The 15,726-nt window shown below is 43.0% G+C and overlaps 2 protein-coding genes across 3 annotated transcripts; both read right to left on the bottom strand.

Annotated features, from left to right (window-relative positions):
* Positions 1 to 3,735: 3,735 nt before the first annotated feature.
* Positions 3,736 to 6,614, bottom strand: LOC311287006 (uncharacterized protein). Its single transcript, XM_084403551.1, has 7 exons — positions 6,504 to 6,614; positions 6,260 to 6,402; positions 6,017 to 6,163; positions 5,243 to 5,296; positions 4,909 to 5,061; positions 4,255 to 4,377; positions 3,736 to 4,149 (listed from the first exon to the last, which is right to left on the bottom strand). The coding sequence occupies exons 1-7, from the start codon at positions 6,508 to 6,510 to the stop codon at positions 4,111 to 4,113; spliced, it is 666 nt and encodes a 221-aa protein (XP_084259677.1). The 5' UTR covers positions 6,511 to 6,614; the 3' UTR covers positions 3,736 to 4,110.
* Positions 6,615 to 9,386: 2,772 nt separating this feature from the next.
* LOC311287005 (uncharacterized protein) lies at positions 9,387 to 12,315 on the bottom strand. 2 transcript variants are annotated; one of them, XM_084403549.1, is made up of 7 exons: positions 12,146 to 12,315; positions 11,902 to 12,044; positions 11,656 to 11,802; positions 10,886 to 10,939; positions 10,549 to 10,704; positions 9,901 to 10,023; positions 9,387 to 9,786 (listed from the first exon to the last, which is right to left on the bottom strand). In XM_084403549.1, exons 1-7 carry the CDS (start codon positions 12,150 to 12,152, stop codon positions 9,748 to 9,750), a joined length of 669 nt encoding a protein of 222 aa, XP_084259675.1. In that variant the 5' UTR covers positions 12,153 to 12,315; the 3' UTR covers positions 9,387 to 9,747. The 2 variants fall into 2 exon arrangements, with proteins under 2 accessions (XP_084259675.1, XP_084259676.1); XM_084403550.1 differs by lacking the exon at positions 11,656 to 11,802 and having other exon boundaries at positions 12,146 to 12,295.
* Between the last annotated feature and the right edge of the window lie 3,411 nt (positions 12,316 to 15,726).

Below are 15,726 nucleotides of genomic sequence, written 5' to 3' on the forward strand. Positions count from 1 at the left end.
TTTAGAGCTTTCCAGATGGTCAGGAGCTCTAAATAATTTATGTGCGCTGAACGTAGTCTGCTCGGCCACAGACCGTTCACCGTTCTGCCTTCCTGGGTGGCTCCCCAGCCTGTTAAGGACGCATCTGTCGTCACAACTTTCCGCATCGTAACCGTCCCGAGGGGGGTTCCCCGTGCGTAAAAGTCCTCACTCTCCCAATGACGCAGGGCCGCCGAGCAGGCGCGCGTCACCGTAACTGAGCGGCAGAGATCGTGAATCGGGCTGAAATGTAGTGACAAAACCCATTTCGTGAACGCTCTCATTCTCAGTAGACCCAATGGCACCACCTGGATAGATGAAGCCATGAGACCCTGCAGCCTGAGGCATGTACGGTATTGTACTCTCGCCCCTTCTCTGAAACGAGACAGACAGTCCATCAGAGAGCGAACGCGCTCTTGAGAGAGACGCGCTCGCATGGAGACTGAGCTCAATTCCAAGCCCAGGAAAATGACATTCTGACTGGGAGTCAGATTGCTCTTCCTCATATTCACATTGAAACCGAGGGATGTGATGTGCGCGAGTACCCGGGTGGTGTCCCGCGACACACTCTCCTTCGATTCGGCTATGATGAGCCAATCGTCTATGTACGTCAGAATTCTCAGCCCTGATAGTCTCAGGGGCGTCAAACCCGCTTCCGCACATAAACAGAACGTTCGGGGACTCAAACTGAGCCCGAACGGCAGAACTGTAAATTCGTAACATGTGCCTTGGTAGGCGAAACGAAGATACTTCCTGTGTGGGGGGTAAATGCTTACGTGAAAGAAAGCGTCTCTCAGATCGACTGATGTGAACCAGTCGTTCTGTTTTATGGCGCGGGCGAGAGAGCCTTGTGTCAACATTCTGAACTTGTATTTCCTCAAGTACTTGTTCAACACTCGAAGATCCAATATGGGGCGGGGTGGGCCGCATTTCTTTGGAACAAGGAAATACCGGGAATAAAAACCCTGGTTTACCAGATTGGGTGGTACCCTCTGAATCGCTCCCTTGCTTAGGAGAGAGGAGATTTCCTCTTTCAGAATGTGTGCGGCGTTTTTTCTCTGTGTGAGAAGAGAGAACACCGTTGAAATGTGGAGGTCTCATTGCAAACTGCAGCCTGTAACCCTTGGTTACGGTACGCAACACCCACTCGGGAGCTGAAATGGCCTGCCAAGCCGCTTCGTGGCTCGCGAGCGCCCCCGCTCGGGCTGGAGCGGAGCTGTGAGCGTCCAGCTGGTTTGTCAATGATGCAATGCCGCCATCCAGTGGGCACACTGGGGGCGGCATGCATGGATTCGGAGGAATTTCCTCTTTCTGCAATGAGATGGGATCTCTCTGCAGAGAGGGTATTTCCCTCCGAAACGAATTTATGTGATTCGTGTTTTTTTGAATTGTGTGTGTTTTGTGCTGGACATGCACTTGGGCCGAAGCCTTTATTGAAAACGTGAGGGGAACAGAGGGCGAGTGGTGCTTTGGTGCCACTACACATGAACGTAACCTCACAGAGTGCCCCCTGAACGTGGGGGGAAAACACACACTTGCACCCGCGAACTGGGCAGTCTCGCGGCGCGGTGAGCCGAGGGCACCCCTGGGTCTTTTCGACGGGGGTCCTGAACAAAGAGGGGAGTCCGACGGGTTTGTGACCCGTGACTGCAGACTCGAAGCCCCCATCGGAAGAACGTCAGGCAGGCCGCTTACGTTTCGAGTCGGTAGAAGTGGGGTTAGCCTGTCTCCCGGCCGCGGCCGCGGGGGGATTAGACTTTCCCCAGCGCTTGGCCGGCGCTGGGGCTTGCTGCCGTGGTGGAGGGATGCTGCGGGGTTTTTCCTTGCCCTGAGCAAACTGTCGACCTATGGCAGGTGGGTTAGGCCCACGCGCAGGGGGCACCTGGCGTGGGGCAGCCTTCCTGGGAAGGCACAGCTTAAACGCCTCATCTTCTTTCTTCTTATCATCGCAACGTTGTTGCATCAGTGCGACGGCGGGACCGAATAGAGTCCGGCCGGGCTCCACCGGCGCGCCTGCGATGCGCCGCTTCTCGCTGTCTGGCAGTCCTGACAGATTGAGCCACAGCGCGCGCTCTCCCACTACGGAAAGCGCCATGGAGCACCCGCAAGCTTGGACGGCCTGCCGGGCGTTACGGAGAACGAGGTCGTTCACCGTGAGGATTTCCTTCCAGAGGGTATCCGAAGGATTTCCTTTCGCCAGCTGCTGTCCTAGTTCCTCGAGAATCTCCGCCTGGTAGGCGGAGAGGAGGGAAGAAACGTTCAGCGCCCTGACAGCCACGGCCGACGATTTATACGTGGCTTGGTGAATGGAAGCAGCAAAACGGTCCATCTTGTTAGGCAGGACCGGCTTAGGCGGGGCGAGTAGCCCACCCTGAGCGGGGTTAAGGTGTCTGGCGATGGACGGCTCGACAGCGGGGGGGTCGCCCATACCGTGAGCCGCCATATCCTTAGCCTCGAGTCCCGAGAGACCGTGTCTGAAGTCGAGCGGGTCGCTCCAGTACGTTCTCATGTGCTTAGCGCACGCCGGGAGGATGGGGAAGAGTTGTTTCCTCGGGCCGGGAGGGGGTCCCAGCACTTTCCCATCATAAATGTCCCTCTCCTGGTCGGTGACGTTCTGGGGAGTTGGCCACTCAACGTTGAGACGAGCGGCCGCTCGCTCACACACTTCCAGGAGAACGGCTTGTGGTAAAGCCGTGTGGGCCGTGCTAGCCTGGGGAACACCGGAGGGCGGGATGGCCTCCTCGTCCTCGGAGACCCCAAGGATAGCCGCATCATCCTCCTCGCCAGAACCGGCCGGTTCGTGGACGAGAGCGAGGCCGCCCTCCTCGAAGATGTCCTCTTCGGGGAAGGCGGGATTGGGCTGGTCAGCCCAAACGAACTGAGTCGCGCCCCGGGAGGCCCCCGGTAGCGCGTCATCACCGTGTCCTCCGTCCGAGTCCGAAGTTAGGGAGAGCTCGGCGCACTGTGTCACAGCTACCTTAAAACGGCGCTTCAGCAGCTTCCTCTGCAGCCTTAGACAAAGGCTGCAATTCTCAGGATACTCCAAGGCTTCGCGAGCATGCTTCGGACCCAAGCAAACCACGCACAGCTGGTGAAGGTCCTTCGCGGCAATAAGGGCTCCACACGCGGCCGGGCAGGCCCGTGATAGGGAGTCCCCCGACGAGGCGGCAGGCTTGGACAGCGACATATCCGCAAAAAAGCTGGAGAAATCCGTGGCGGGCAGCCGTTATAGGAGGAAAACGGAGATGGAGAGCGTGGGCGGCTCCGAATGCAACGCAGCAACAGTTGAAAACACAACTGTCACGTCCGGCGGAGGCTGATCGAGTCGATATGTCCTCCTGCAGACACGCGGTGAGCAGTGTGTAAAATTTCACTGAGCTGAGTAATACAGAGATCGCGAGAAGCGAATGACAACTGAGGTACATGAGCGCGCATTGGGGTATATATGCCTTAGGTAAGGGGGTGTGGCCTTACTGGGCATTGGCTGCGCGCTTCTGTCTGTTAACCAGACTTGGTGCAATTGGATGCTTCTACAGAGGTCAGGTACCGGATGCCCTTCCCATAGGTGGATCTCGAAACGAGATGATGAAAGAGAACTGAAAGATAAGCTGCTATCTCAGACTGACTACAGAAGCGAAATGAAATTGAGCGGAAGTAGGAAGTCTGACGTAGTCAGGCTACTAGAAGAATGCTGTACACAGAAAATCATTCATTATACCTGTCATTTTTAAAATTGTTACATTTTAATAACCTCTAATTTGAGTATTGACACTGTCCATATAGCGACTGATTCTTACAATATATGTTCTGTAAAAGGCCATTCTTACACCTTTTTACATGTTGTATTGTAAAGATATTAATTCATATTGATTAATTCATACTGGTTATTATACAATTTTGTGTTCAGAAATAAGTGCACATTATTTAAAAAAAGACAAACTTGGGTTGATGTTTTCATGCTCTTAAAATAAATGTATAGAAATAGTGATATTATGTTTGAATATAGTAGAATGTATTGGTGTGTCTAATAATGTGCCAGTTTTAGTATTAATAGATAAAATTACGTCTTTTTAGGTGCACACACTCTCACTTTCACTGTTGAGCTGTGGGTGGCATCATGGCGATGACAGGCTATAAAAGACAGAAACGGTTTACAATCGAGAACTCTGCATCATATTTCACATCATTGGTTCTGGTCGCCAGCATGGAAAGGTTTATGAAATGAGCATCGCTTACCACATGAGATCTGGCAGTGCAGCAGGGAATCACCTTGCAACAGTACGCGGCGAGAGTGAGAGAGAGAGCGATCTGAGTCGCCTCCATGAGTTGATCCACTGAACTCAGATAATCGAATCCCTGCTGTGTGTGTAAGGAGGGTAAACGATATATAAATCATTTAAAGGCAAATATTTCATCATCATGTATTAGCTGTTTTGTCAATCCCCGAGCCCTAGAGCTTCTGTTTACCAACCCTGATGTGTGAGTTGATGAATGTTTATATGTGAATTAAATCTGTTCATCATATAAAGTGACATAAAGTGAAAATTTGGACTAAACCGCTCAATTCATATGAATTTGTTTTACGATCTCTTTATGAACCTTTTGAAACATCAAAGTGGTAGTTGCGTAGCTGTCAATGGAGGGACAGAAAACTCAGATTTCATCATAAAGATTTTCATTTGTGTTTCGAAAATTAACAGCATGAGGGTTAGTAATTAATGACAGAATTTTTGGGTGAACTTTCCCTTTAATTTCTACATTTAGAAACCGTTTCAGTTAAGTTTTTGCTTTTCCACATCCAGTATGGAGAGCATTATTTTCAAAGGAGAACAGCATACAGTGACAATAACAATAGCCTTGACATTTTCTCTGTAAAACAGTTTAGCTTACCTCTACAAGCATACACGTGCTGTTTTCATAAATTGTCTCATTATAATGGTAAAGCCAGCAGGCACCAGGGTATAGATGTCGATTAGCCGTGGAGAAGAGACAGAAAGTAAATGACACACATGTGACCACCTGCATTCCCAAACATGCCTTGAGCTGTTAAGAAATAAATTGACACACATAAGCTCAGAAATGCTCATTTCCCGACACATTCTGAATGGGTACTCAAAATTTCAGTGGGCTCATTCTACGTATAGAGCATAACTAGCATGATGACACTTTTTTAATATGAAATTTCCTTTTTTGTTGTTGTTGCTATGTGTCCAGATACTCTTACTGTCGGTAGGTGGAGTTTCTGCGCTGCTATCGCCACACTTCCAGCAACAATGCCCTGTTTAAGGAAATTTAACATAGTGTTACACCAGGGATGAGCAACTTCTGTCCTGAAGGGTCACTGTCCTGCAGAGTTTAGCTCCGCCTCCAACCTTAATCAAACACTGAACAAGCTACTCAATGGCTGCATCTGAAATCGCATAATTCATAGTAGGCGAAAAACAGTATGTGACAAAACACTTATGTCCGACTCCGAACACACAGCAGGCTACTCATAAAAGAGTAGAGAAAAAGTACCCTGATGACCTACTTCATCCGGCGAGATTCTGAAGTGTGCATATTATGGACACTTTATCCCATGAGGCCACAGGAGAGGACACAACTGACCCTGGTGTCACATGATAATGACATTGTGGCGAATGTAGTTTTACATTCATACTAGAGTAACCAACACACACTTATAATATAGAACATACTTTTTTTAACAATCGTTAAGTAATTACTTAGGCTATTCAACATAAGAACACAAGACATTAAGCGATTTCAGATGCAGCCAGTCAGGATCACTAGAGAGCAGGTTAGAGAGAGTTTTTATCAGGGTCACAGCTGCGGGACAGTGGCCCTCCAATCTCTGATTTAGCCGTCAAGGCATGAACTAGGTATTGGAACAGCTTAAATTGGTTAAGACCAGCAAACCAACTAAAAATTGCTTTTAAGCAGGCTAAATATGTAAAAAATAAAATAATAATAATTATGGCTACAGTTAAAACACACTTACAACGAAGGAAAACGGAAGCATGATGGTGTCTGTCATCCATTCAAAAGACATTCTGAAATCACCCACATGTCCGTGTACAACAGACATTCCTATAAAAAACGGAATTCTGCAACCAATGAAGAAGACAGTCAGCGCGATCTCCGTCACCTGTGGATCATGAGACATGTATACAACTCTTCAGTAGTGGACGTGTTTCACAACACATTGTATTCTACTTTGACGCGAACTTTATGTGTAAGTTACCCCTAAAATCTTGGGTTCTGCCTCCAGGTATTTGTATTTTTGACGTGGGTTCTTCTGGAAAGTAACTTCCACTAACGTCCCCGCTTCGCCTGCATCGCTCGCGCTCTGCGCTGCAACATCCGAAACATCTGCCTCGGGTTCGCCTGAGGAACAGCGTCAGAACAAGGCTCGGATCAGTCCAGGTTCGGTTGTTGCAAATAACAATATATAAAATGCACATTATTTATAAGGTAGCCTATCTTACTCGTCATTTTCTTCTGCTGGTCTTTATGAGTTCAAAACAATATTATATTGCGGCCCAAATCCCTGAAAAAGACTCCGTTATGGGGTTTTCGGAATGTTTCCGCCCTTCTCCCTTCTGGAGCTTGAGGAGTTCATACAGACTTCTATCTATGGCAGTCCATTTTAACATCTAACGGTTACATTTACCCAGCTAACAAAAAGAAGTGACTGTTACATAAGTAGGCTAATCATGGTGACCAAACTTTCGTCATGTAAACGGAAAAAGTGAAATTCCTGAATCATTCTTCTTGAATCAGTTGGTAATTTTTATATTTATTTATTTTTCTATGGGTAGGCCTACATGCAGTAGGCTAGTTTAACCTAATTTATGTTCTCATTTGCCCAAACTAATTTAAAGTTTATTTCAACAGCTGTGAATGATGAATGCAGACTCTAAATGAATTCAGTTCATTTATTTTGAAAAACACACAAAAAGGAACGATAAAATACACCAAAATTATTAATAAAAACATATAGGCTACTGTACAGCGAAACATGATTATAAACCATTATGCTATGCTAGCAGCGTAACATTTGCTAGCAGACATTTCAGATGATTAAGGAAAAATACCATATAATCAGGTATAAAAATTAACAAAAGTACTAGACTGTGGGTAATGTTACTTAAAGGTATAGCGGAGGATCTTTCCGAATTTTAGATAAGAACCGCCCTCTCCACTTTTTGAAAAAATGCACATGCGCAACACTCTACCTGCTCCCGAGAGGGAACGCCTATTAAACGTGTGCGAGGTTCTCCTCGTGCACGCTCTGTTTACAAGTTGCTGTCGGCATCGCTCATACAAGATTACTTTCCAAAAGAAGATTTGCACTTTTTCTCCAAATAGCATGCCAAACTTTACCTGTCGAGTAGAAACTTCGCGACTGAGGCATCAGTGGGAAGCCCAACCTGTGTTTTCAGCGCACGCCATCGTGTAAAACAATCTCCCAAAAACACTCCGATCTTGTTTCTCTCTTCTGAGGCCTTTCTCTTCTTCTCATACAGTTCGTACAAACTTTTTCTCTTGCGACCCTCAGACATTTTCAAAGGACCCGGTGAAACGGCGAGCTTCAATGAATGGCTTAGCTCTAGCTCACCACACATAAACACCTGAAAGTGCGCATGCGCAGAAAACGAAAACTAAGGGACGAGCACGTACGACGGCCTTACGTAAACATATCACCAGAATGATTGACACTTAGGTGGACCAATAGTTTACACTACCCATCCGGAAAAAGAAAATCCTCCGCTATACCTTTAACCAATCTGATGCAGTTGTTTCACTTTTTTGATATAACTGACAAGAAACATTTTTATAAAAGCTATTTGTTCACTGTAAAGTGTAAAGTTTTGGACTCAGTGTGCAAGGACCTTAAAGGAACACGCCGACTTTTTGGGACCTTAGCTTAATCACCGTATCCCCTAGAGTTAGATAAGTCCATACATACCCTTTTCATCTCCGTGCGTGCCGTAACTCTGTCTGACGCACCCACTGCTAGCTTAGCACAAAGACTGGAGGTAAACGGCTCCAGCTAGCATACTGCTCCCAATAAGTGACAAAATAACGCCAACATTTTCCTATTTACATGTTGTGATTTGTATAGTCACAGCGTGTACAAATAACAAGGTCACATGAGACAGCCAACTTCTAACCGTATACATACTGGGAACTATATTCTCAGAAAGCGAAGCACTGCTACTTCTGCGGAGGGATTTACTCCAACTCTGAGCAAACTCTCTGCTCCTCACCACGGGGCTTCTCAGGCGCTGCGAGCAAATCACTTCGCCTAAGTAGCAGTGCTTTGTGCAGTGCTTGATAATTGTTCATATTAAACCATATAGATTTTTGGGTGAATTCAGGTAGGGATGGGTGAAGGGAATGATGTGTAAATTGGGAGGTGATCAAGTCAGGTGTGATCGTGTCTCTATGGGGATGGTAATATAGCAAGAGTTCAAATGTTAATTTCCTTTGTTTTCTCAGAAAGTACAGCCCTCTCTTCCAGTTCTTCCAGTTTCTCCAGTTTTACAGTAATGATTTTAAAGGGGTCATATAATGGTACATGCACTTTTACAAGTTGATTGTACTGAAATGTTTGTTAGCAGTGCCTGTACACAACCATCATAAAATGGTAAAAATCCATTCAGTGTTTTTTTTTTTTTTACATTTCCTTATATGTTTTCCCCTGGCTCAAATCAAGCCGTCTGACCTTGTGACGTCACAAAAAATTGACGCAAAATATCTGTAATAAAAATGGAAGTTGCTGCAATTGGGGAAGAAACTGTGGCTCTTTTTTCTTACATCATAAATGACTTGAGTCTCAGAGCGCACGGATGAAACACAATAAACACTGTCATGTTCATCTTGTGTTCGGATGCTGGTGTTTGTGAACAATCATGTGAGACGCTTCAGGGAGGGAATTAAACCAAATCATTCTGATGACAGACTTTGGCTCAGGCGTTTCAGAATGATCAAACCAACATTTGAGATGCTGCGATGAAACTGATCCACTGGTTAGTCCAGTTATGTGGTTATATCACATCCACTGTTGGGGCAAAGTCACGTGAGATTTTTGCAGTGCATTGAGGGATTTATTAGGTAAATTTGTTTCTATCCTAGTTTATGCACGTCTTCTTATCGGACGAAAAAAATGTATCCGACTCAATTGAGCACATAAGTTTTTATGCGCATCTTGCCGTTTCCATCCAGTGTTTTTTTTCATGCGATATCCCAAAATTCACATAAAAATGGGTGGATGGAAACAAAGCTATTAATACATTAATATAATTGTTGTCATGCATGTATGCTAGAAGAATGCTGTCTACACAGAAAATAATTCATTATACCTGTCATTTTTAAAATTGTTACATTTTAATAACCTCTTATTTGAGTATTGACACTGTCCATATAGCGACTGATTCTTACAATATATGTACTGTAAAAGGCCATTCTTACACCTTTTTACATGTTGTATTGTAAAGATATTAATTCATATTGATAAATTCATACTGGTTATTATACAATTTTGTGTTCAGAAATAAGTGCACATTATTTAAAAAAAGACAAACTTGGGTTGATGTTTTCATGCTCTTAAAATAAATGTATAGAAATAGTGATATTATGTTTGAATATAGTAGAATGTATTGGTGTGTCTAATAATGTGGCAGTTTTAGTATTATTAGATCAAATTACGTGCACACACTCTCACTTTCACTGTGGAGCTGTGGGTGGCATCATGGCGATGACAGGCTGAAAAAGACAATCGTGCTGTAAACGGTTTACAATCGAGAACTCTGCATCATATTTCACATCATTGGTTCTGGTCGCCAGCATGGAAAGGTTTATGAAATGAGAATCGCTTACCACATGAGATCTGGCAGTGCAGCAGGGAATCACCTTGCAACAGTACGCGGTGAGAGTGAGAGAGAGAGCGATCTGAGTCGCCTCCATGAGTTGATCCACTGAACTCAGATAATCGAATCCCTGCTGTGTGTGTAAGGAGGGTAAACGATATATAAATCATTTAAAGGCAAATATTTCATCATCATGTAATAGCTGTTTTGTCAATCCCCGAGCCCTAGAGCTTCTGTTTACCAACCCTGATGTGTGAGTTGATGAATGTTTATATGTGAATTAAATCTGGTCATCATATAAAGTGACATAAAGTGAAAATTTGGACTAAACCGCTCAATTCATATGGATTAGTTTTACGATCTCTTTATGAACCTTTTGAAACATCAAAGTTGCGTAGCTGTCAATGGAGGGACAGAAAACTCAGATTTCATCAAAAAGATCTTCATTTGTGTTTCGAAAATTAACAGCATGAGGGTTAGTAATTAATGACAGAATTTTTGGGTGAACTTTCCCTTTAATTTCTACATTTAGAAACCGTTTCAGTTAAGTTTTTGCTTTTCCACATCCAGTATGGAGAGCATTATTTTCAAAGGAGAACAGCATACAGCGACAATAACAATAGCCTTGACATTTTCTCTGTAAAACAGTTTAGCTTACCTCTACAAGTGCACACGTGCTGTTTTCAGGAATTGTCTCGTTATAATGGTAGTAAAGCCAGCAGGCACCAGGGTATATATGTCGATTAGCCGTGGAGAAGAGACAGAAAGTAAATGCCACACATGTGACCACCTGCATTCCCAAACATGCCTTGAGCTGTTAGGAAATAAATTGACACACATAAGCTCAGAAATGCTCATTTCCCGACACATTCTGAATGGGTACTCAAAATTTCAGTGGGCTCATTCTACATATAGAGCATAACTAGCATGATGACACTTTTTTAATATGAAATTTCCTTTTTTGTTGTTGTTGCTATGTGTCCAGATACTCTTACTGTCGGTAGGTGGAGTTTCTGCGCTGCTATCGCCACACTTCCAGCAACAATGCCCTGTTTAAGGAAAACACAGAGTTACACCAGGGATGAGCAACTTCTGTCCTGAAGGGTCACTGTCCTGCAGAGTTTAGCTCCGCCTCCAAACCCTAATCAAACACTGAACAAGCTAATCAATGGCTGCATCTGAAATCGCATAATTCATAGTAGGCGAAGAACAGTATGTGACAAAACACTCATGTCCGAATTAACATGAGCTACTCATAAAAGAGTAGAGAAAAAGTACCCTGATGACCTACTTCATCCGGCGAGATTCTGAAGTGTGCATATTATGGACACTTTATCCCATGAGGCCACAGGAGAGGACACAACTGACCCTGGTGTCACATGATAATGAGATTGTGGCGAATGTAGTTTTACATTCATACTAGAGTAACCAACACACACTTATAATATAGAACATACTTTTTTTAACAATCGTTAAGTAATTACTTAGGCTATTCAACATAAGTACACAAGACATTAAGCGATTTCAGATGCAGCCAATGTCTTCAGGATCACTAGAGAGCAGGTTAGAGAGAGTTTTTATCAGGGTCACAGCTGCGATACAGTGGCCCTCCAATCTTTGATTTAGCCGTCAAGGCATGAACTAGGTATTGGAGCAGCTTAAATTGGTTAAGACCAGCAAACCAACTTAAAATTGCTTTTAAGCAGGCTAAATATGTAAAAAAATAAAATAATAATAATTATGGCTACAGTTAAAACACACTTACAACGAAGGAAAACGCAAGCATGATGGTGTCTGTCATCCATTCAAAAGACATTCTGAAATCAACCAGATGTATGTGTACAAAAGACATTCCTATAAAAAACGGAATTCTGCAACCAATGAAGAAAACAGTCAGCGCGATCTCCGTCACCTGTGGATCATGAGACATCATGTATAAAACTATTCAGTAGTGGACGTGTTTCACAACACATTGTATTCTACTTTGACGCGAACTTTATGTGTAAGTTACCCCTAAAATCTTGGGTTCTGCCTCCAGGTATTTGTATTTTTGACGTGGGTTCTTCTGGAAAGTAACTTCCACTAACGTCCCCGCTTCGCCTGAATCGCTCGCGCTCTGCGCTGCAACATCCGAAACATCTGCCTCGGGTTCGCCTGAGGAACAGCGTCAGAACAAGGCTCGGATCAGTCCAGGTTCGGTTGTTGCAAATAACAATATATAAAATGCACATTATTTATAAGGTAGCCTATCTTACTCGTCATTTTCTTCGGCTGGTCTTTATGAGTTCAAAACAATATTATATTGTGGCCCAAATCCCTGAAAAAGACTCCGTTATGGGGTTTTCGGAATGTTTCCGCCCTTCTCCCTTCTGGAGCTTGAGGAGTTCATACAGACTTCTATCTATGGCAGTCCATTTTAACATCTAACAGTTACATTTACCCAGCTAACAAAAAGAAGTGACTGTTACATAAGTAGGCTAATCATGGTGACCAAACTTTCGTCATGTAAACGGAAAAGTGAAATTCCTGAATCATTCTTCTTGAATCAGTTGGTAATTTTTATATTTATTTATTTTTCTATGGGTAGGCCTACATGCAGTAGGCTAGTTTAACCTAATTTATGTTCTCATTTGCCCAAACTAATTTAAAGGTTATTTCAACAGCTGTGAATGATGAATGCAGACTCTAAATGAATTCAGTTCATTTATTTTGAAAAACACACAAAAAGGAACAATAAAATACACCAAAATTATTAATAAAAACATATAGGCTATACTGTACAGCAAAACATGATTATAAACCATTATGCTATGCTAGCAGCGTAACATTTGCTAGCAGACATTTCAGATGATTAAGGAAAAATACCATATAATCAGGTATAAAAATTAACAAAAGTACTAGACTGTGGGTAATGTTGTTTCACTTTTTTGATATAACTGACAAGAAACATTTTTATGAAAGCTATTTGTTCACTGTAAAGTGTAAAGTTTTGGACTCAGTGTGCAAGGACCTTAAAGGAACACGCCGACTTTTTGGGACCTTAGCTTAATCACCGTATCCCCTAGAGTTAGATAAGTCCATACATACCCTTTTCATCTCTGTGCGTGCCGTAACTCTGTCTGACGCACCCACCGCTAGCTTAGCACAAAGACTGGAGGTAAACGGCTCCAGCTAGCATACTGCTCCAAATAAGTGACAAAATAACGCCAACATTTTCCTATTTACATGTTGTGATTTGTTTAGTCACAGCGTGTACAAATAACAAGGTCACATGAGACAGCCATCTTCTAACCGTATACATACTGGGAACTATATTCTCAGAAAGCGAAGCACTGCTACTTCTGCGGAGGGATTTACTCCAACTCTGAGCAAACTCTCTGCTCCTCACCACGGGGCTTCTCAGGCGCTGATAAAAACACTGATTGGTCGATATTATGTATGAGGAATACATTTTGGTAAGTTGTAGCCTACTGTATCTTTCAACAGAGTTCGTGGTTTTTTTACTATTAGCTAACAGTTAACGTTAGTAGAGTTGATCGGTTCACGTGCGCTAGGGATCTGTCGTGTAACAATTACAAGCGCCAAAAGTGTATTTATTGTTTGAATTCAATAATAAAATTGACAGAATCTGAGAGCTGAGATTTTTTTTATATCATAACTAACCGGCTCTGTCTAGTCTGTCGGTATCCGTGTTTTCTTTGCTTCGCGATTTTTCTGTGCGTGAGAAAATTGATGTGTGATGTGAGAGCGTGTGAAAAGTGTCAATTGCGTGTGTCACGTGAATGCGTGATAGTTGGCAGCTCTGTTAAGTTACGTTGGCGCTAGCTTGGTCAACATCAGCGAATGCTGTCTGTCAAATTAATGTAATTTAAACTAACAATAAAAATGTAATATGAACAAAACGAATATGAACATATTCACTGGTAAAGGTGAAGGGGAGTAGCTTGAAGATGTTATATTCATACTCTAGAGTAGACCAGGTATACTGCCCCCGTCTGGTATGGAATGTGGTGTATGAATTTATTTTTTTTGAAGGATGGCACCTTTAAAGGGGTCATATAATGGTACATGCACTTTTACAAGTTGATTGTACTGAAATGTGTGTTGGCAGTGCCTGTACACAACCATCATAAAATGATAAAAATCCATTCAGTGTTTTTTTTTTTAAATCTCTTTATATGTTTTCCCCTGGCTCAAATCAAGCCGTCTGACCGTGTGACGTCACACGGTCGGACGCCCCTCCCACGATTGTTGATTGATAGCAGCGTTTCAACACAGACCCGCCCTCGCTCGTGAGCAAGCTGTCTGTCAATCATAGTCTGCGCGTCATTGTTGATACGCTGGAGCACTGTCTATGAGCAGAATGGCGTCTAAGCGATTGTGGTGTTCTGTTCTCGGGTGTAATAAGGAACACAGCAGTCATTTTGATGTTCCTAAATCCGAACCGCTGAAGACGCAGTGGCTGAGTTTGTTTTCGAAGGGAATATTCCCCACGATCAACGTCAATGCTTTCATGTTTGCGCGAATCATTTCACACCCCAGACTGCTTTATAAACGAGGGTCAGTAATGTTATAAAGCTGGTTTTGCTAAGAAGTTGCTCCTGAAAAAAGGATTGGTGCCAACTATTCGTGTTCCTGCTGCACCTCCAGAAGAAGAAGTGAGTGTAACGTTTTATTAACCTTTATATTAATATTTATATTAATCTTTGCAAATCGCTTGCTGCACGCTTCACGATGAATGCGTCTAAGGTTTACACTAAGGGTACATTACGGCATGTTTTCTATGTACGACGTTCTCAATATAATTCATAATCCCACGTTTATGATGAACAACGCGTTATGGTTATTGTGTTATTATTTCAAACGGTGTATGCACAGAACAGAGGGGCGGGGTGAGCAAAGCTCATTATCATTTAAAGACACATGCACTTAAACGGCGTGCTGAAAACAGAGCTGTTTTTGACCAGGTAAAATGAGTGTTTTCTCACAATACTAAAGAGAATTTTTAATTAAAGTATATTACAAACTTTTAATTTAGACCCTAAAGAATCATATTAGCTTGTACAAAAATGGCATTCTATGACCCCTTTAAGATGTGCACAATATGAATAATTAAAACTTCTTTGTTTTTTTCTTGGGATAAATATGATAAGATAGTGTAAAGCATCATGCACTGTGGATTTTTGCCAACTGTTTGTCCTCTGCTTATTTAAAAAGAACAAATACAGTCTCTACTTCAGGTCAGTGGGTAAATGTAAACTTTCTCAGTTCAAGTTCAGTGCAAAAACTTCATCATCATTAGCTATGTTTCCATCCAAAGTTGTGATTTTAACTCGTGCGCAAAATTAAAAAATCAAATAAACGTGAATAAAGCAGCGTTTCCATCCCATGTGTTCAAGAGGACAAAATCGTCACTTCCTTGGAAACTGACGCAAAATATCTGTAATAAAAATGGAAGTTGCTGCAATTGGGGAAGAAACTGTGGCTCTTTTTTCCTACATCATAAATTACTTGAGTCTCAGAGCGCACGGATGACACAATAAACGCTGTCATGTTCATCTTGTGTTCGGATGCTGGTGTTTGTGAACAATCATGTGAGACGCTTCAGGGAGGGAATTAAACCAAATCATTCTGATGACAGACTTTGGCTCAGGTGTTTCAGAATGATCAAACCAACATTTGAGATGCTGCGATGAAACTGATCCACTGGTTAGTCCAGTTATGTGGTTATATCACATCCACTGTTGGGGCAAAGTCACGTGAGATTTTTGCAGTGCATTGAGGGATTTATTAGGTAAATTTGTTTCTATCATAGTTTATGCACGTCTTCTTATCG

Source organism: Rutilus rutilus (assembly GCF_951802725.1).
Source record: "Rutilus rutilus genome assembly, chromosome: 3".
NCBI lineage: Eukaryota > Metazoa > Chordata > Actinopteri > Cypriniformes > Leuciscidae > Rutilus > Rutilus rutilus.

Coding starts and splice junctions, on each gene's coding strand:
- LOC311287006 (XM_084403551.1), bottom strand. Junction 5,297..6,016: donor TGCTTCCGTTTTCCTTCGTT/GTAAGTGTGTTT, acceptor TTCCTTAAACAG/GGCATTGTTGCTGGAAGTGT. Junction 4,378..4,908: donor GCACGTGTATGCTTGTAGAG/GTAAGCTAAACT, acceptor TTACACACACAG/CAGGGATTCGATTATCTGAG.
- LOC311287005 (XM_084403549.1), bottom strand. Junction 10,705..10,885: donor AGAAACTCCACCTACCGACA/GTAAGAGTATCT, acceptor ATTTCCTAACAG/CTCAAGGCATGTTTGGGAAT. Junction 9,787..9,900: donor GCACTGCCAGATCTCATGTG/GTAAGCGATTCT, acceptor TGTCTTTTTCAG/CCTGTCATCGCCATGATGCC.